General features: G+C 41.9%; 1 protein-coding gene across 1 annotated transcript in view; it reads right to left on the bottom strand.

Moving 5' to 3' along the window:
* Window positions 1-3,966, bottom strand: part of LOC126278967 (insulin-degrading enzyme) — a 164,673-nt gene extending 160,707 nt beyond the window's left edge. Inside the window, 3 exon segments of the mRNA XM_049979260.1 lie at window positions 467-674; window positions 819-988; window positions 3,891-3,966. Of these exon segments, the coding sequence (XP_049835217.1) occupies window positions 467-674; window positions 819-972 (362 nt within the window). The 5' untranslated portion in view covers window positions 973-988; window positions 3,891-3,966.
* Window positions 3,967-22,292: the final 18,326 nt, after the last annotated feature.

Here is a 22,292-nt window from a genome sequence, read left to right as displayed (position 1 = left end):
AGCTCTTTCATCACCTAAACATGCTTCAATTACAATTAAGTCACTCCTTCCATGTACCTAGGCAAAAAACCCATTTAATGAAAACATCTACTTCTGGAAAAAATATCTGGGTACCCCGTGAGTTGCTAAAAAGGTGTATTACTGTAACTCTTTATCTTACAAAAACTTATATTATACAATCCCAAATAAATGTAAATGACTTACAGGTGCCAGTAATAGAAACAAATCGGTACACACTGGATGAGGCTCGCTGTACAACGTTTTTAAGCATCCAACATTGGAAAATCCAAGATGAAATAACAACAGATAAGGGCACTAAGCCCTGAGTTCAGTCTCAGTGCCCAGAGATGACTGTATGTAAATACATACTCTATGATACGGTTGCCTAAATTTCCTACCAGTCCACCATCCACAAAACTAAAACAGTAACAAATAGTGAACCATTGGAAATAAAGGAAAGCCATACCTGTCCAGAGCACCAGGCAAAAATTCCGGTACCACGTCAAAGTAGTAAGTCGTATGGTCAGAAAATGTGCATGCATTTGATCCTCCCCCATGTTCAGAAAGATATTTGCTGTACTCATTTTCTGATGGATATTTTTCTGTTCCAAGGAAGAGCATATGCTCACAGAAGTGGGCAAGACCAGGGAGATGGTCTGGATCACTCATGTGACCTAGAGGGAAATAAAAGACATTTTGTTACAGCTGCATGTTGTCTATGTTCCATTTAAATATCCAATAATTTACAAAAACAATACATTTACTGCCAAAGTTTTAAAAAAATATTTTTTATATAGTGATTTAAAAATTTACCGTACCTACATTGACATCAAGAGCAGCAGCAGACTTATCTGTTGTCGGATCACTTATTAACAACACTTTCATTTCATTCTGCAAGACAAGACCTCTGTATAGCCTCTTGTCTTCTGTTGATTTTATTATGTCCTCCACACGTCTTTTTATGTTGCCCATTTTGGTACTATAATATCTACATCACAATTAAAATTAAATTTGTTAAACAAATAAAATGTTATGGAAAGAGAAGCTGTATTTCATGTGCCTCATACACTCCTGTCTATTAGGCAGAAGGCTACGAGTTAAAGAAAATATGGAATAATCAAGCAATGGAAAATGCAGGATAGAATAACAACAAAATTATGAAAAGGATACATAGCTACTCACAATGTAGTGGGGAAGGTGAGTCGCAATAAAGAGATTGTCAAACAAGTAAGCTTTCAGTCAAAAAGGCCTTCATCCGAACTACACACACACACACACAACTTGTCCTCAGCAGCCCAAGTGTGTGTGTGTGTGTGTGTGTGTGTGTGTGTGTGTGTGTGTGTGTGTGTTTTTCAGATGTAAGCCTTTTTTGGCCAAAACCTTACTTGTCTGGCAGTATTTTCATCATGCCTATCTGCAACTCACCATCCCTGCTGTATGGTGAGTAGCAATCTCTCTCTCATATTGTCAGATGTTCATTAAATTTCTGAGAACGTTCATTATGTTTCCACTAGCTCAAACTATGGAATAAACTTTAATAAGATCGTGCACTTTTATCTCACGTGTGTCAACTTCATTGACGGATGGCATGAAATTTAGAAGTTTGCCAATTACATTCTTATTTTATCATAGACAGCAAACAGCTTCTAAGGGCAAAGCTACTCTGTCTTTGAAATAGGTACGCCCTACACTGTTAGGTATACCAAACACTTGTCAGAACAGAGTGTTAAAGATTTGGGGAGGAGGGACAGGGGGAGGACACCTGCCAAGGAACAAGGAATTATAGAGTAATTACACTTTGCTTCATTTCTTACTCTCATTTACTTTTGTGTCCATAACTCACTGAAAATATCTGCACATTAGTTCAAATGTTGACGGTATGCACTGTGTGTCTCGCCTGGAAACCAAGTTCCCCTCACTCACAATACTTACTGTTGACAACAGTAATACCCACATTATTCCTCATGCACACGAGGTCATCAAAGTAATTTACACAAAATACTGTCAAACACAACAATCCTAATTTTCTGGCTTTCCTGTACAATCTAATTCCTCAGCTGCGAGATGAGTTCAAATTCATCACTTTTCACTACCCAAACAGCAAACTGACTTCACCCAGCAATCCCCATGGCTCATTCCATGTCAAGTTGTCTCAATTTAAACAAGGTCCCCACTTGACTCTTCACAATTTTGATGAAATTTTTAGTGGTTGGATTTTACATGCAGCCACACCAAATTGCAGCTTTATAAATGGCGTGGTGTGGCCACTTGCTATGCTTTGTAAAGGCTAGCTTTTGCACATTGAGACATATGAATAAATCAGGAAGTGTACTTTAATGCTCCTGTTGATCTGAATCCCATGCTGAAACTTGGTGATTCCACTTACATTTTAGGTACTGATTTAGGGGAGGGAACCAAACAGTGTGGCCATCGGTCCAATCGGATTAGAGAAGGATGATCAAGGAAGTCAGCTGTGCCCTTTCTAAGGAACCATCCCGCCATTTGCCTGGGCAAGGAAATCGGCATTTGCCTGAAGTGATTTGGAGAAATTATGGAAGCCATTTCAGATTTGGTTTTTCTTTGTTCTATTAAAAAGACAGTTTGTTTGATCAAGAAAAGTTTATTTCATTTTCAGATAAATCAGTTCAAAAATAATAATGAAGTTACAAAAAAATGTCTTCACCATTATTATGAACCAAGAATATGTGACCTGTTTGAATATGCAATATGATATAAAATGTGTTACCCTTTTATTAAGAGTCTCAGTTTTTCTTAACATAAAAATTCATTAGCTCAGTTTTGATACAGTGTGTTGAAATGTTAATCTGAACATCCATCGAGTTAGATGAATTCCAGAATAGCAAGAAACAACCTAAATGAACAGATAAATATTTCTAAAAATTAAAAATTGGGCAAATTAATTTTCATTTCAAGAAAAACAGAACTAATAACATTACATATTTTACGTCATTTTCAAATGCACATACTCAAAAATTCCTCACTCTCTTTATTCATATCAACCAAAGCATATTTTATAACATTTTATTTTTTGAACTGGTCTGTCTCAAAAAAGAATCACACTTACCCATTTTCTGATAACCAAAATCATCTCTTTTCGCGGTATATAAAAAAGTCATATCTGAGATAAGTTCTGTAAGATATAGTCTTTTAAAAACCAGACAAAATAGAAGAAAAAGTATTTTGAATTGACTTTAACCATGGATAACACGTAAAGCTTTGTAACATGCTAGCTGGCTGGACATGACCAAAAAATAACGATCAGAAAGTCATTCATAACCGTTACAACAACAAAAACTAGCATTTACAGATTCATGGCTAGTGGCTGCAGCATACAAATTATCAACATTCAATTTGCTTTGGCTTACTGTAAAATACATACAGTAACCATTTCATCAAATTGCGAAGGATCGAGTGAGGACCTTGTTTAAATTTAGGTCGCTTCACATGGAACGAACCCTCTTTCGCGCATTTCCAACAATTTCTAGCGATGTTTATTAATACTACTTGATTCTTTTTCATTTCTAGGCACAATTTCGCAGAGGGAATAATATTATGAAATTAAAGCACATAGTCCACGTACAGGGCACACGCCGGTAAAAGTCAAATCCAAATAATATTGCTCAACGGCAATCTGTAATTTGCCAGGGAACACTGCAAAGACATAAGTAAATCACATCCAGGTACCGAGCGCATAGTCAAAACGAAGCACAGCAAGTTTTATTATTATATCACATGTGTATTTGATAACTTTGTTAATTGTGACTTTGCGGCCGAAAAACGATGGCTGTTAAGCTCTATGCCACCTAATATCCAAGAATGGCATGTACTCGATGACAGCGCAGCAAGAAAAATGTAATGGTTGTAATTACCAATAGTTCCAAGTAATTTGTAACTGCCACTATATTCCGCTCTTCAACGTACCTTGCAAATCGTACTGTACTATTTTCGATGCTAGCTGAACGTAAAAGAAACACTCCAATACATTTTACTCGGCTCATTTACTCATCACTTTTCCACAACACAAACAGTACGCACCTCCACATACAGTACAACACACACGCAAACGATCACAAAAAGCAAAGACTTCGATATGAAAGCTTAGTTTTATGCATCTTTGCCGAACATTTCTACCAGAATTCCATATGTGCTGAAAACTGGCACCAGCTGGTCTCATACGTTTCACATTTGGTACTAAGATGACAGCTTCACTTAACAGCCGCTCAACTTTTTGGCAGTAATAATCTACGCTTGTAAATGAGCAATTCAGTCTAAGTGTTTACCGTCTAGATTCTCTAACAGATAAAAGTTCATTAAGTCTTATTCTCTTTCTGGTTGTGTTATAACTTGATTAAAAGTTCAGTTGAACCAGTCATACAAGCTCTAAGATAGAACAGAATATTTATTTCGCTTTAAACGTATTTGCTTATAATCTGTGTCATCATACACAGTTTATATAAACATATGGCTACAGTGATTTTACATGGATCCTTACTTACTTACTGTAAATTACTGTCATAGAAGCTGTTGTAAGGTCGTTGCAAATGCGTTAGTAAATTGATCTGTTGATTTTCTTCGTCTTAGAGCTGTCTGTTGCTAAACATTTATATATAATGTTGTCAGTGTCATTACAACCCATCTTATAGTATCCTAATGTCTGTTATTTTTATTTTATATATTTGGTCCTGTATATGTAATCAATATTATACAACCAGTGTACAAGTAATGCAGGACAACTCAATTGATACAACTACAGTAGTACATGAACATTTATACATCACATTGCACAGACATTGGTTTATTTACCAAGAACAAGTACTTGCGTGCAGTATTAAAGCCTGCACTGTGCCAAAAACAGGCTTGTCAGCACTTGGTCACAACAGCCAAGATTAGGTATTTTGGTAGGATAAACTGCATACCTATTTTTCATTCTGACAATGTAAATACTAGCAGTTCCAGTTTAGTTTAATGTATTCAAATATTTTGACAACAGATTAGATTAGATTAGTACTTGTTCCATACATCATGAATATGACACTTCGTAATGATATGGAACGTGTCAGGTTAAAAAAAAGGTGTCTATACAAGATATTAAGTAGACAAAATATTACATGACAGATTTTTTTTGTTTGAGGTTGGGGAAATACCCACTTACTATATCAAAAAATTCATCTAATGAGTAGAAGGAGTTACCATTGAGAAATTCTTTTAATTTCCTTTTAAATGCTATATGGCTATCTGTCAGACTTTTGATGCTATTAGGTAAGTGGCCAAAGACTTTTGTGACAGCATAATTTACCCCCTTGTGAGCCAAAGTTAGATTTAACCTTGAGTAGTGAAGATCCTTTCTCATAGTGTTGTAGCCATGTACACTGCTATTACTTTTGAATAGCCAAGATTAGATTAATGGGTGAAGGAAAACATATGTAAGGTGCTCTTAGACGTTAAGGAAGGCAGGGCAGTTTAAACAGTCAAAGGAAGGGCGTTCACAAAGGTACGATAAAACAGAATAGCGCTCGGTACTTTAGATAGAGGTTAAGTACAATGTCAAAGAGACAGGGGGAGACAGAGAAATTGGCGGACAGAATAAGGGAAAATAATGAGTATACTTATGAGTTGGGTCAGAGCAATGAAGCAAATAGTGTTCTGTTGCAGGAAGCCGCACAAATGGCACTTGATGTATTTTTGAGAGGGTGACCGGCGCATGTGTCACGGAAAGTGCGTGAAGGGTCTCCGAAAGATGTGTATTCAGCCATTCAGTTGGCAATTTAGTGTGAGGAAATATACGTGGCAACAGGGGCACGCCAGAGGCAAACAGTGTTTACAGCGGGTGTGAAATGTTTTAAGTTTTGTTGTATGAGACATGTGCAGAGGCAATGTACCCAGTCACCAAGGAATAAAGGAAGGGGTGGGAATTGGCTGTGGGGAGGTTGGAGAAGTGGAGATAGGAGCGGTGGACAAGCGATAAACGGCAGAGGGGACCCAAGACCCTCCTAACGGTGCTCCCGTTTAATTTCAATGCTACAAATACTTATGCAGAGGTGAAATGTTCAGTGGTAGGATCCATAGGAACTAAAAAGTTTAAGATTATGTTGGACACAGGGGCGCAAGTGTCAGTGTCTACTAGGAATATAATGGGACGAAGGAAGCTAGACCCATCATGCAATGGGATGCGTGGATCAGGGGATAAGGAGGTCATGCCTTTGGGGTCAGTGACAGTTGACTTTCGAATAGAGAAACTCCGATTTACTGCATGCATGGAGGTAGCACCATGGGTAAGCGAGGACTGCGACATGATCCTAGGAGTAGATTTCTTACATCAACATCATGTCAGAATTGACCTTAGACAACAAACTGTGGATCTTGGTGGAATGTTATTTCTGCTTGGGAAAACTTTTATCAATGCAGTGCTGTCGGGAGGAGAGTTCAATATAATGAACAAACCAATTGAACCACGTACGTTAGCATTAAGGCTTCATTCTCCTGAGTGTGTGTCTGGTGGCACTGGGAAGTCGCTTTGGGTAAGTGTGTAGACAAATCTACCTGTGGGTACAGTATGTGTTATTGAACAATTGGAGGACAATGAAGTTTTGAGTCCATTTGGTTGTTTTGTGAAAATCAATGTTTTATGTGTAAATGAGGGGAACAATGAGCGAGTAGTTCCTGTGAACATGGATAATTTTAGCGCTGTAGACGCGAATTTGAGGAAAGGAGTTTTAGTAGCAAATTTGGATGTGTCAGATGACGAAGACTGGTGTTCAAGAGGTAGGCGAAGCGATCAACCACTAACTGCAAATAGAACTGCTTTGAGTGACAAAATTAAGTATTTGAAAGGAAGAGAAATTGAGTATATGGAAGAACTATTATGGGAATTTAAGGATTTTTTTCCAGAAGGGTCGTTCCCAGCAACTCCATTAGTTCAACAGAGGATACCAACAGGGAATGAAGCACCTATGTACAGTAAACCATGCAGAACACCAAGGTATTTGCAGCCGATTGTGGAGGATTCAATTGATCGGCAGCTTGCAGACGATATTACAGAGCATGTTAATAGTAGTTGGGGAACGGGCATTGTCATTGGGCCTAAAAAATCTATGGATGGAACTGAGGAATACAGATTCTGTTGTGACTACTGATACCTCAATAATAAGACATTAACGGACGCATACCCCATTCCAAACATATTGGAGACTTTGGATGACTTAGGACAGTGCCAGTACTTTTCTACGATGTATTTGACGAGTGGTTATCATCAGCTAGAGGTGGCTCCAGAGGGTCGTCCAAAGACTGCTTTCTCTACTCCAGGAGAATGCCATTCGGTTTGAGAAACGCTCTGGCAATGTTTCAGAGGTTGCTAGACAGTGTCTTGAGGGGTTTGAAACCACGACAGTGTCTTGTCTATTTGGATGACATTACAGTGTGTTCAAGTAGTATGGAGCAACATAGCGGTTAAGAGAAGTCTTTGTGAGGTTAAGAGCAGCTCGTTTGAAGTTGAGTCTGGATAAGTGTCATTTTGCGTTAGAAGAAGTAAAATATTTGGGTCATATCATCAGTAAGGACGGAGTGGAAACATATCCATGGTTAGTACAGTGTGTAAGGGATTTTCAGGAGCTGAAAACAGTTAAGAAAGTGCAATCATTCGTCGCAATTTGCAATTTCTATCGAAAGTTCGTGGAGTGTTTTGCAGATTTAGTACAGCCGTTGACGCTATTGTTATGGAGGGATGTGTAATTTGAGTGGAGAGAAAAGAGTCAGAAAGTGTTTGACAAACGGAGGGAAGTATTAACATCAAGTATGGTTCTTGTGTTTCCAGATTTTGAAAAGGATGGAATCAAGCATTAGGGTGTGTTCTTAGTCAGGAAATTGATGGGAAAGAACATCCTGTAGCCTATGCGTCTAGGCAGTTGAATGCAGCAGAGAGGAATTACTCAACAACTGAGAGGGAGATGCTTAGCGTAGTCTATGGAATCACGTATTTTAAATGTTATTTAAATTGGAGAGGATTTCAGGTAGTGACAAATCATTCTGCATTGAAGTGGTTGTTAGGGTTGAAGGATCTGTCCACTAGAGTCGCTAGAAGGGCTGTGAGGCTCAGTGAATTCGAGTAAGAGGTGGTGCACAAGGCTGGGAAGAAATATGGTAATGCGGATGCACTGAGTAGAAAGGTGGCAAAAGTAGAAGTCATAGGTTATGACCTAACAGTATGGCAAGAATTGCAGGACGCTGACAACGATTGTAAATTGTATCGGACACAGTCACAATTTAATATGTACGATGGTCTTCTTTGCAGGGAAACGAAGTCAGGCACAAGGGTAGTAGTGCCAGTGAAGCTGAGAGATGAGGTTTTAAAAGAAGCACATTATCACGTGTTAAATGGTCACGGTGGGAGTAGAACGACGAGTAGGAGAGTGGTGGAGAGGATTCGGTAGAGAGGTAAGAAAGCTACCACGGGCAGTCTTGTTGGCTCCCAACACATGCTGGAGGCATCCTGAGGTGAGGGCCACAGATTTGGCTGTTGGATCGCAGGCGCTTGTTGTCATCGCAGTCTCAACCACGATGGCAAAGAAGCACACTGTGGGCCACCCTGCAGCTCCCATCGAGTGACTCTGAGGCAACGGGGACGGAGGGCGCTGAGTCGGCTTCTGGCGCATCCTGATGTCATCAGAACACCACGGCTGTACAAGGCTGGCAGGCCGCAGTTTGTTGCATAGGTCGCTGAGATAGCCTTTTAGCGCCAAGTTGGTCTGTAGACAGCAAAGTGGCGTCCTCAGCATCTCGGGACCCTATGGCATAGACAGAGAGGAACACAGCACTGTAGCTGCAAATAATAAAACACTTGAAGGACACGGCCTTGTTTTATTATGGCGCATCTTGACAGTTTCAGTCCACGTCCAATATTCCTCCACCGTAGGCCAACATCTACATTTGGCAGTGATGGCCACAGTGAATATACAAGTATTTTCACTGTTTTAACTTATATTGTCTGTACTGAAGATAGCATCACAGTAGCAAAAAATGCAAAAAATGTCTGGCACTGGTATAAAATAATATCGGTTTGATGAACAAGACTCTAGAAAGAATGAACATATTCACATCTTTAGGCTATAAACTAATCTATCTGGAAGAAACAGACCTATCTGTAAAAGCCGCTAGGTATACAATAACAACGAGAGCAATTAATAATCTAATTAAATATTCCCTACTACAGAAAGACATCAGAATACGCCTTTATAAGACTTAAGGAAGTCCTGTGATGTGCTGTGGCACTGCAGTCTGAACAATAAAGACGGAATATGCGAAATGAAGTTCTTGAGAAGTTTAATTGTTTAAATCAAATAGGATCATGAAAGGAACGAAGATTGTTGAAGGAACTTAAAATGTAAACCATGTACCAAGAACTAACAAAGCAACTGGAGAAATCATATACAAAGAATGAGCTGAAAGAGGGTCCAAAAAATCCGTCCTACAGTGCCAGTCCAATCGTGTAAGATCTCTACGTCGACCAATCAAAACATGGCAGGAGAACACCTGTACGAGACTGACAGGACAAGATCCCTAATACTTGGAAGGAAGATGGTGATGGTAATGATGATGATGATGATGACGGTAATGCGGATTCTTTGTGTCGACCCTGATCATGTTGGACTAAGAGGAGGACATTCGAGGGCGGTTCGACTTGTTGCTGGCTCGTTTAACTGGTAAGGAGATGTAGCAAACGACGCTAAAAAACATTGAAAAAGGAAGATGGCGCAAAACTCGAGGGAATCTGCTTACAACGCTCCCTGGCATTTCGTCAAAGGGAACGCTAGAGTTGGATACGTCGTATGGCCGCGATGTCGTCAGAACTGGGACTTATCTCTGGCGCCACTTATGAGAGCAGAATACGTAAGATGCGCGATACTGGCGAACTGGATTGTGTCCAGTTTTTGGATGCCCGATACGTGAAATACTATACCTCCGGTGCCGCTCCACGTGTGCTGCCTGCTGCCGGGGGCCTCTCGTATGTGTGCTGCGGACCGCCGCCTGCGCGACCCTCCTGAGCGTGCAACGCACAGCGGCTTCTGCTCAGCCTGTGTGATGACGTCGTGGGCTCGCTCCTCCGAGACTCTTCGCCTAGTCTGCACGACGACACGACGACATTGGGTTGCGCCACTCGTTGCGTGCTATGAGTGGCACGCAAATGGTTTCATATTTGACTGTAGACACGGCGAAAACCAGTATACGCTTCAATTTTGTCGGTTTTTGGGTTCCTGAGACGTGTCTGAAATGTAAGTTTTGGCAGCTGCAAGTCGCACGAGTTGTGATGGAGTTGAATCTTGTTGCGTGGAATTGCTGCATAATAAAACGTTAAGAAACGTGTTTCGATTCGTGACTGAATGAAGAAAAGACGTCAGATCGGTAGCTCAGCATCCTTGCTGAAATAATTTATAACGGTAGGCCCAACAAGTTCTTTTAATTGTCTTAGAATGTCACCAGAACTGTTACCGTTCCTTCTAAATAGAGCTAACTACGCGATAAGGAATAAAGATATTGCAATGCATGAAGCACTGTCGCCAGAACTGAAATTACATATCACATTGCATACATTACAACCGAGAACACTCGGCATGCTATAAGATGCAGTTTTAGTTGGTGATGACCCTTCTTCATTAACAACAATAATTATTAACAGTAACAATTATTAACATTAAAGGCAGTAATTATTCGAAGCAGGCCGCATTGCAAATTACTCTCTTGAAGATAGATCTGTGAAGTGGCGACATTTCAAAATTCTAACATATGTGAATGGGGAGCACTGCAGCGCCGTTTTAAATAGATGAACATATAATGAAGAATGCAGCTTCTTGAATTTGTATAGCCTTCCCTCCAGTCAACAATATTCCTTAACAAAGAGTTGGCCAACTCTAACGATGGGATTTTAGTCTTGTAGACGAGAACACACAGCTAGAATTACACTTATTTGTATTTTTCTTAATTCGGTTGTATATGTGCTTCTAACTCAATAAATTTTGCCCTGCAGCTCAGATATTGTCAAACCATCTGTCATGATCGCACATGACGGTCTCAGCGGCAGCAATATGTTGCTTATTTTTGTAATCAGCATCACTGAAATCACACAAACATCTATGCAAAGCATAGAAGCATTGATATCTAAAAAGCGAATATTATTCTCCGCTCCCCACTACATATTTCAATTTATCTACACTCTACGAACACACATAATCTCAAAACTCATGCAACTAGTGTCGCCAAAGATGGAACACGCCGAAAGGGTTTAGTTTCACCAACGAGTTGCGCTACGCGTGGCGCACATCCGCAGTGGCCGGCGGCGCTGTTGCATGCAACCTAGTGTCGTCGTGTAAAGTAGGGTTGGGTTGGGTTGTTTTGGGGAAGGAGACCAGACAGCGAGGTCATCGGTCTTATCGGATTAGGCAAGGACAGGGAAGGAAGTCGGCCATGCCCTTTGAAAGGAACCATCCCGGCATTTGCCTGGAGCGATTTAGGGAAATCACGGAAAACCTAAATCAGGAGCCGGCCGCGGTGGTCTCGCGGTTCTAGGCGCGCAGTCCGGAACCGTGCGACTGCTCCTGTCGCAGGTTCGAATCCTGCCTCGGGCACGGATGTGTGTGATGTCGTTAGGTTAGTTAGGTTTAAGTAGTTCTAAGTTCTAGGGGACTGATGACCACAGCAGTTGAGTCCCATAGTGCTCAGAGCCATTTGAACCATTTTTTGAACCTAAATCAGGATAGCCGGACGCGGGATCGAACCGTCGTCCTCCTGAATGCGTGTAAAGTAGGCTTAACTGTCCAGTGCGGCAGCAGCCGTCGGCCGGGCGTCTGTGCAAGACTCCGTCATGCACGCTTGTACACGCATACGATCATATGCGGAAATACTAAAAGTAAAATTCGGATCTAGGCCTTTCAAGGAAAAAAAGAAGTTCAGCGGAGTTATCTAGAATAGTATATGATATAGCGTAGCAGTTTGATCGCTGGAGTAAAGATGGTTGAACCACCCTCTGTGCAACACACTATACCCTACATGCTACTAGCTCAGGCTATAGCCTTGACAGTACCCAATAAATTATTCAAATCCTTACCACACTCGCCTCTCTGTTACCTAAAACCAGCTACCCACATACAATCGGTTCTACCGTCTCATCGAGTTAAAACGCAGACCATTAAGATTTGGTGTGCAGTGGTTTGTGTACTATTGGCATCACAGACTTCTGAGAGGACGGGAGAGGGGTGAGGGGCGGGTGTATCCTATCACCAGAGAGCCACACAGAGACCTACCAGGATTACATCATGCCACTGGAGTGGCTGATATGAGGTACTCCACAGCCGCACATATGGCTTCAATGACAGCATTTAATTATCCCCCAGTATAGACTTTGCAAAAAAATCCAGCGCTCTGTTGAGTTGTTGTACATACCTGAGACTCTGGTTCAGCGGTCAGACTGCTTCTGACCACACATTCTGCTTGTCAGTGGGAAATGTTGTGAGTGTGTGCGTTTTATTTTGTCAAGTTGAGCAATGGATTAATCCGACAAGTATCCTTTGGCTCCTGCAAGAAACAATTTCCACCTCACACTACTACAGAAGTCAGACAGACGCTCCTAATGTACCAACAAGAACTGTTTGAAAAACATTCAGCAACAAATATCTTCTTGAGTCGTCTGCTGTAAGGAAAAGACACAAAAATATTCTACACTCCTGGAAATTGAAATAAGAACACCGTGAATTCATTGTCCCAGGAAGGGGAAACTTTATTGACACATTCCTGGGGCCAGATACATCACATGATAACACTGACAGAACCACAGGCACATAGACACAGGCAACAGAGCATGCACAATGTCGGCACTAGTACAGTGTATATCCACCTTTCGCAGCAATGCAGGCTGCTATTCTCCCATGGAGACGATCGTAGAGATGCTGGATGTAGTCCTGTGGAACGGCTTGCCATGCCATTTCCACCTGGCGCCTCAGTTGGACCAGCGTTCGTGCTGGACGTGCAGACCGCGTGAGACGACGCTTCATCCAGTCCCAAACATGCTTAATGGGGGACAGATCCGGAGATCTTGCTGGCCAGGGTAGTTGACTTACACCTTCTAGAGCACGTTGGGTGGCACGGGATACATGCGGACGTGCATTGTCCTGTTGGAACAGCAAGTTCCCTTGCCGGTCTAGGAATGGTAGAACGTTGGGTTCGATGACGGTTTGGATGTACCGTGCACTATTCAGTGTCCCCTCGACGATCACCAGAGGTGTACGGCCAGTGTAGGAGATCGCTCCCCACACCATGATGCCGGGTGTTGGCCCTGTGTGCCTCGGTCGTATCAGGTCCTGATGTGGCGCTCACCTGCACGGCGCCAAACACGCATACGACCATCATTGGCACCAAGGCAGAAGCGACTCTCATCGCTGAAGACGACACGTCTCCATTCGTCCCTCCATTCATGCCTGTCGCGACACTACTGGACGCGGGCTGCACGATGTTGGGGCGTGAGCGGAAGACGGCCTAACAGTGTGCGGGACCGTAGCCCAGCTTCATGGAGACGGTTGCGAATGGTCCTCGCCGATACCCCAGGAGCAACAGTGTCCCTAATTTGCTGGGAAGTAGCGGTGTGGTCCCCTACGGTACTGCGTAGGATCCTACGGTCTTGGCGTGCATCCGTGCGTCGCTGCGGTCCAGTCCCAGGTCGACGGGCACGTGCACCTTCCGCCGACCACTGGCGACAACATCGATGTACTGTGGAGACCTCACGCCCCACGTGTTGAGCAATTCGGCGGTACGTCCACGCAGCCTCCCGCATGCCCACTATACGACCTCGCTCAAAGTCCGTCAACTGCACATACGGTTCACGTCCACGCTGTCGCGGCATGCTACCAGTGTTAAACACTGCGATGGAGCTCCGTATGCCACGGCAAACTGGCTGACACTGACGGCGGCGGTGCACAAATGCCGCGCAGCTAGCGCCATTCGACGGCCAACACCGCGGTTCCTGGCGTGTCCGCTGTGCCGTGCGTGTGATCATTGCTTGTACAGCCCTCTCGCAGTGTCCGGAGCAAGTATGGTGGGTCTGACACACCGGTGTCAATGTGTTCTTTTTTCCATTTCCAGGAGTGTATATTCTTATGTAACTAGTGGAATACTTCGTTAATGGATTATTGGTAGTCAGTGTAAGAAAAACATTAAACGAACGAAAAATATTATTTATTGCAAAAAAATTCTGAGAAATCAAGTGAAACTTTTTCTTATAAATTAATAAATAGATTGCCTCTTATGGATAGGAATACTATTATTTTACAAAGTATGGAAAGGTTCTTTTCTCCCTTTTCTTCAAGAATATTATTTATTCGGTAGAATGGCTGAGAGCTGCACCTACACAACTTGAATAACTTTTCTAGGTACAGTCAAGGCTGTCGCGTGAGAAATGTAGTGGAGTGTACTGTTATGGAAGACAGATGGGGCTCGCATATGCTGTAGCGCATAATACCGTGAGCTTTAATGACTGCTGCCTGCGTCACTCACTGCTGACAAATAACTCAACTACTTCTTTCTATCTGGATTGTCATTGGCCAATCAAACTCTCCCTACACCTTGATGAAGTCAAGGACTCCTATCTGCCCCTGGTCTAACTATTGGCGAGGTACACCTGTCAGATAACCAGTCCACCGCTATGCCACTCAATATTCGCTCGCAGGCAATTAATTAGTACTCTGTCCGTGTTCACACTGCACAGTAAATGTGGTGGCCAACAGAGTGCACAGCACTTAATCGTGAGCGACTCAGTATAGAGTATAACTTCGATTCGCTAATGACAGAGGGGCTCTCCCAATGAAGTACTCAGGAGAGACTTTGTTCCTCGCTCTTTGCGTACATGCACGAGTGCACTCACTCTCGTTATGTGTTCCTGCTCCAAGAGTGACCACGGAATGGCTCCTTTTTCTGGAAAAATTGTAAGGGTATATCATTAGCTGTCTTTCCTCACTCCTCTGGCTCTTTGCATCAGAAATATTCCGCCAATCAGCGGTGCTCTTTTAAATGGAAGAGTGACGTTTCGTCTAAGCCGACCAATGCGGAAATATGTAGCATCTCCACTAGGTGTATACTGTCCTCCTGTGAGAACTCTGTAACTACACAGTCGGTCTGTCAAAAAATGCATCTTCTGGGTGCTTCCACACAATGTAGCGGAATTTGCTTTTAAATCGAACATGGGGGTCGTTATCCCTTCGTTCTGGCAAAAGCAGTCCTCTCCTGGGCGGCCATTCAGGCTTAGTAGGTGTGTTGACTCACTTCTCTGAAGGGACAGGCCTCCCGGCAGGCTGGTTGCCTCTTTAGAACGAAAATTCTTGTGGCAGTCATGTTGTGTACGCCATCTTCGACTTCTTCAACCTTGGTGCGCACTTGTGATTTACTTATCAGATCTGTACATGGCTCACATGAATTAATACAAAACGGAGTCTACCTTATTGAGTTTCGGGTAGAATGAAGTGTCCTGATGTGTAGAATACGACTGTGAGGACGGAATATGTAAGAAATGAAGGTCAGGAGACCATGCCACCTTACAATGTTTATGCTAATTCTCTGATTTGGAGGAATCGCTTTGTTCCCATCTAGCGGACTAATGTTGGACTGCACCTTAAGAAAGACAGTGAGCTAAATCATTAATCTCAAATTAGAACACCACGCTAGCGGATAGATGTGAAATTAAGTTGCACGTGAGTGTAAACTGCAGCTACGATTGATTGACAGGGTCTTCAAATGTGTCCTGCGGTGGTCATCAGACGCTAATAAGAATGATATTGCAGTGCCTGTGTTGTTAACAAGAACGATGCAGTGTTCCTTCGGACTTGCGCGCATGCCAGGCACTGCGATATACCAGGCAGCGAAATTCAGTTAAAATGTCCTTTACCCTGAACGGGAATTACGTAATGTCAAGTGTTGTACTCCTACACTAAAATTAACTTCGCATCAGTAAAATATACTGGACAGCAACATCAGAAACTTTATTTTTTCTCCAGAAGTTTTAACAGACTGTGTCTCAGTGCTGCCATTCAGATTACGAGGCGACAAGTATTGAAGTTTATTACTTCACTTAACATTTCCTAACTAAATAACTCAGTGTACGTCTGTAAATTACGTTGTCTAGACCTTGCTGTGGTGAATTCATTTGACATCTGCTGCATATGACACGTTTTTTCCAATTAAGAGTGTACTGTAGAATGAAATTTTCACTCTACAGTGGAGTGTGCACTCATATGAAACTTCCTGGCAGATTAAAACTGTGTGCCGGACCGAGACTCGAACTCGAGACCTTTGCCTTTCGCGGGCAAGTGCTCCACCAACTGAGCTACCCAAGCACGACTCATGCCCCATCCTCACAGCTTTAATTCCGCCAGTACCTCTTCTCCTACCTTCCAAACTTATATACTGTAGTAGTGTCAGACATCCTTAACGTAAATCGACGTAAAAAGCTTTTAGCTTTTAGCTTCTTCACCTGTTTTATTACTTCTGAGACCCTCTACTCTCTCCCATCTTTTATCTGCAATATTTCCATTTCTCGGTGCAACAATACACAGTCTTGGCAGTTATAATTGTTTTCGTAAACCGCGACATTTTAAGCTAACACGTGTTACAGGTGTTTTTCTTTCGCTAGCATTTAACCATTTGTATTGTAAAATCACGCTGAAGTGATTAGAAACTCCATAAGATTCGAGCAGTGGGATTGCGTTTCGCTGATCCAAATTTATGAGCTCGATAACCTCTACATATATCTACATCTACATCTATACTAGACAAGCCACTTTACAGTGTGTGGAGAGAAGGACGTCTGGTACCACTATCCGAAACCCCCTCTTTGTTGCATTCGTGAATAGCATGTTGGAAGAATAATGTTGGTAAACTTCGCTATTAGCTCAGATTCTCCGGGGTTTTCTCACTGTGGTCATTTCCCTAGTCGGACTTCAGTGCTCTATTTTTTTTAAATGTATGCCTTTGAGCCACCACGAATATTGCTTCTGTAGTTAATATGACAGAACTTTCTTTTGAACATGTATTACAGAAAATGGAATACCAAACTGGCTTTAAACAAAATGAATATGAAGTAAACAGAAACTGTGTGGTCTCCCCACAAATGAATAAGTTCTCGACGTTCTTACACTGACGCAGCAGTACTAATGCTTCCACTACCGTTCTTGCATTACTTCCCTCGTCACAAAATCGCGTACAGGCGTGCCTATTTATACGCAATGACAAATTTTCTGTATATGCTAGAGACCTCAATGCCGAGTTCATAATATCTCTAATCATTATCTTACCCGTAAGCAGTAAGCGAGGCATAAGGATCTCGTCTAATGATGATTGTCAATCGCCATCGACAAATCAACGTTTACCAAATAAAACGTCAAGAATAGTCCATAGTTTTTACCTCTCAAATATCGTAACGACTTTTTGATAGGTTATTGTTTGCCGCTGCTTCTTACTTTAATCGTCGGGTAAATTACATTCCGAAATTACTTCCTTCGAATTTTATATTCTCAATGGTCGGCAAAATAAATTTGCTACTCTTCGTTACATTTTTTGGTTAATGTCATCTCCTGATGCTATCAATAGAAAGTGACTAAACGCAGCCTATAATTCTGTCTCTAGCTAATAAACCCGGACAGTTTATTTCATGTGAATTCTTCAGCTTTATTGTCCGGCTTTTTTTTTTTTTTGAGACTGTGCATGGTCACTCAGTTGACTCCTTTATATGTCTGAGATCGAGTGAGTAGCTGCCTTTTTGTCAAACAACTTCTGTGCCGATCAGGCGGTCTCGGATTATTTCGTCTTTTTCACATTCGAGCATCAGGTTATGGCAAGAAGCCAAAAGAAGTAGCGACAAGTAATATATTTGTTTCGTATTCCAGATGAAGAGTACACTTTAATATCCTCTACAATTAATGGGTAATATTAGGAATTTCGTATTTTTACAGGAAAGATGGATCCAGATTGATTATTGGCTCGCAGATGGTACAGTATGACATAGTTTATGGTGACCCATCAACATTGATGAAAACTCAGTGTTACACTTACATCTTGAACAAATGCTACCAAACTGACACTGCAAAGTTTCTGGGACAGTGGTGAGTATGCGTATAGAAACTGAAATGTGTAGGAGTCAGCCTGACAAGATACTCTTTTGAAAATTCATTTAAAATAGAAAACAGATCTGAAATATTACACCTTCCTTCAAGAGCACTTTGCTCATCATCATCATCATCATCATTTAAGACTGATTATGCCTTTCAGCGTTCAGTCTGGAGCATAGCCCCCTTATAAAATTCCTCCATGATCCCTTTTCAGTGCTAACATTGGTGCCTCTTCTGATGTTAAACCTATTACTTCAAAATCATTCTTAACCGAATCCAGGTACCTTCTCCTTGGTCTACCCCGACTCCTCCTACCCTCTACTGCTGAACCCATGAGTCTCTTGGGTAACCTCGCTTCTCCCATGCGTGTAACATGACCCCACCATCTAAGTCTGTTCATCCTGACTGCTACATCTATAGAGTTCATTCCCAGTTTTTCTTTGATTTCCTCATTGTGGACACCCTCCTGCCATTGTTCCCATCTGCTAGTACCTGCAATCATCCTAGCTACTTTCATATCCGTAACCTCAACCTTGTTGATAAGGTAACCTGAATCCACCCAGCTTTCGCTCCCATACAACAAAGTTAGTCGAAAGATTGAACGGTGCACAGATAACTTAGTCTTGGTACTCACTTCCTTCTTGCAGAAGAGAGTAGATCGTAGCCGAGCGCTCACTGCATTAGCTTTGCTACACCTCGCTTCCAGTTCTTTCACTATGTTGCCATCCTGTGAGAATATGCATCCTAAGTACTTGAAACTGTCCACCTGTTCTAACTTTGTTCCTCCTATTTGGCACTCAATCCGTTTATATTTCTTTCCCACTGACATTACTTTCGTTTTGGAGATGCTAATCTTCATACCATAGTCCTTACATTTCTGATCTAGCTCTGAAATATTACTTTACAAACTTTCAATCAAATCTGCCATCACAACTAAGTCATTCGCAAATGCAAGACTGCTTATTTTGTGTTCACATATCTTGATCTCATCCAGCCAGTCTATTGTTTTCAACATATGATCCATAAATAATATAAACAACAGTGGAGACTGGTTGCAGCCTTGTCTTACCCCTGAAACTACTCTGAACCATGAACTCAATTTACCGTCAACTCTAACTGCTGCCTGACTATCCATGTAAAGACCTTTAATTGCTTGCAAAAGTTTGTCTCCTATTCCATAATCTCGTAGAAAAGACAATAACTTCCTCCCAGGAACCCGGTCATATGCCTTTTCTAGATATATAAAGCATAGATACAGTTCCCTGTTCCACTCATAACACTTCTCCATTATTTGCTGTAAACTAAAGATCTGGTCCTGACAACCTCTAAGAGGCCTAAACCCACACTGATTTTTATCCAATTGGTCCTCGACTAATACTCGCACTTTCCTTTCAACAATACCTGCCGGCCGCGGTAGCCGTTCGGTTCTGGCGCTGCAGTCCGGAACCGCAAGACTGCTACGGTTTCAGGTTCGAATCCTGCCTCGGGCATGGGTGTGTGTGATGTCCTTAAGTTAGTTAGGTTTAAGTAGTTCTAACTTCTAGGGGACTTATGACCTAAGATGTTGAGTCCCATAGTGCTCAGAGCCATTTGACCCATTGTTTGAACAATACCTGAGAAGATTTTACCCACAACGCTGATTAAAGAGATACCTCTGTAGTTGTTACAATCTTTTCTGTTTCCATGTTTAAAGATTGGTGTTGATTACTGCTTTTGTCCAGTCTGATGAAACCTGTCCCGACTCCCAGGCCATTTCAATTATCCTATGTAGCTATTTAAGACCTGACGTTCCACTGTATTTGATGAGTTCCGACTTAATTTCATCCACCCCAGCTGCTTTATTGCACTTCAATCTATTGACCATTTTCTCCACTTCCTCAAATGTAATCCTATTTCCATCATCATTCCTATCCCATTCTACATCGAAATCTGAAACATTGCTGATCATATTTTCACCTACATTGAGCAACTCTTCAAAATATTCCCTCCATCTGCCAAAGGCATCCACAGGATTCACCAGCAGTTTTCCTGACCTGTCCAAAATACTTGTCATTTCCTTCTTACCTCCCTTTCGAAGACTGCTAATTACACTCCAGAATGGTTTTCCAGCAGCTTGACCCATAGTCTCCAATCAGTTTCCAAAGTCTTCCCAAGATTTCTTCTTGGATGCTGCAATTATCTGTTTGGCTTTGTTTCTTTCTTCAACATAACTTTCTCTGTCTACCTGAGTTCTAGTATGCCATTTTTGATACGCCTTCTTTTTCCTTTTACAGGCTGCCTTGACTGTGTCATTCCACCAAGCTGTTTGCTTCATCCTACTTTTACACACTACTGTTCCAAGACATTCTTTAGCCACTTCTAGTACTGTGTCCCTGTACCTTGTCCATTCCTTTTCCAATGACTGTAATTGACTACATTCAAGTAACTGGTACCTTTCTGAGATCGCTGTTATGTACTTGTGCCTGATTTCCTTATCCTGTAGTTTCTCCAATCTTATCCTCCTACATATGGACCTGACCACCTACACTTTCGGCCTCAGAATCCCAATTTCACTGCAGATTAAATAATGATCAGTGTCATCAAAGAATCCCCTGAATACACGTGTGTCCCTCACAGCCTTCCTCAATTCCTGATCTATTATTATGTAGTCAATGACAGATCTGGTTCCCCTGCCTTCCCAAGTTTACCGGTTCTTATGTTTACTAACCCATACTGGCACAGAAATCCAAGAGTTGTTTCCCGTTCCTGTTTGCCTTCATATCCTCTCCAAATTTACCTATAACCTTTTCATACCCTTCTGTTCGATTTCCAATCCTGGTATTAAAATCACCCATGAGCAGAACACTGTCTTTGTCCTTTACTCTAACAACTACATCACTGAGTGCGTCATAAAAACTATCCATCTTATCTTGATCTGTCCTTTCACAATGCGAATATACTGACGCAATTCTAATTTTCTTGCTAGACAGTGTCAAATCTATCCACATCAGTCGTTCGTTTACATAGCTTACTGCAGCTACGCTGGGTTCTATTTCTTTCCTGATGTAAAGCCCTACACCCCATTGTGCTATTCCTGCTTTGACTCCTGACAGGTAGACCTTGTATTCTCCCACTTCCTCTTCTTTCTCACCCCTTACCCGAATGTCACTAACAGCTAAAACGTACAGCCCCATCTTATTTGCAGCATCTGCCAGCTCTACCTTCTTCCCAGGGTAGCCCCCATTGATATTAATAGCTCCCCATCTCATTACCATTTGTTTGCCAAGTCGTATCTTAGGAGTTCCTGGTTTGTCAGTTAGAGGTGGGACTCCGTCACCTCCAAAGGTCCGAGGCATTTTGCTCTGATTGTTGCCAGCATCATATTTAAAATATCGGGGAAGCAGGTTGCTAGCCTTACTTGCCCCGAGTCCCATTGAGTGTTACCCCTAACGGTTGAGGGACTAACCGATGGATTTGGTAGTCTTTGCCGTATGAGCATAAAGGTGACCACGACTCAGAATGTATCCGAGATGCCCAGCCTTATTCCAAAGTAACTGGTATCCCGACTGTCGAGACCACTTACTTAGCCACTCATACGTTGCCCGTGGTTCATGCACTAGGACATGACTACAGGAACCCACACCATGAACCACTACGATATTCAGTATAGAAAAATTAAAAACCAGATTACTAAGCACACAAACTAGCAATTGCATTTTACCTTACTCAAAACTTACGGCATTTCCAGTCTACATAAAAACTGAATCTCAATAACGTACTCTTAAGCGACATACTTGACGTCAAGATATTTACACATTTTGGAGTTCAATATCCTGACATATAGAAAACTTATTTTCTTAAAACAACAGGAACAAAACGATAAAAACTTAACTGAAATAAATGCAGCACCAACGATGCATTATCTGCTTTCACGTAACAGTTTTATTCGGCCATTTTTAATAAAACAATGCGTAGATTAAATATTTATATAGTAACCAATTAATTACATCTTAATGCCACTAGCAGGAATCAGAACTGGGCAGAAGCTGTTAGTCTCAGCCAACCAGAGAATGAGAAAATCAGATTACCGAAACAAATGGAAAGTAACAACCTGTCCTAGGACACAACCCACTACCGTAAGCATCAGCAAGGAGAGCG

The sequence above is a fragment of the Schistocerca gregaria genome, chromosome 6, assembly GCF_023897955.1.
Source record: "Schistocerca gregaria isolate iqSchGreg1 chromosome 6, iqSchGreg1.2, whole genome shotgun sequence".
NCBI lineage: Eukaryota > Metazoa > Arthropoda > Insecta > Orthoptera > Acrididae > Schistocerca > Schistocerca gregaria.
The sequence above is the reverse complement of the archived record's forward strand: the minus strand, read 5'-3'. Positions and strand labels throughout refer to the sequence as shown.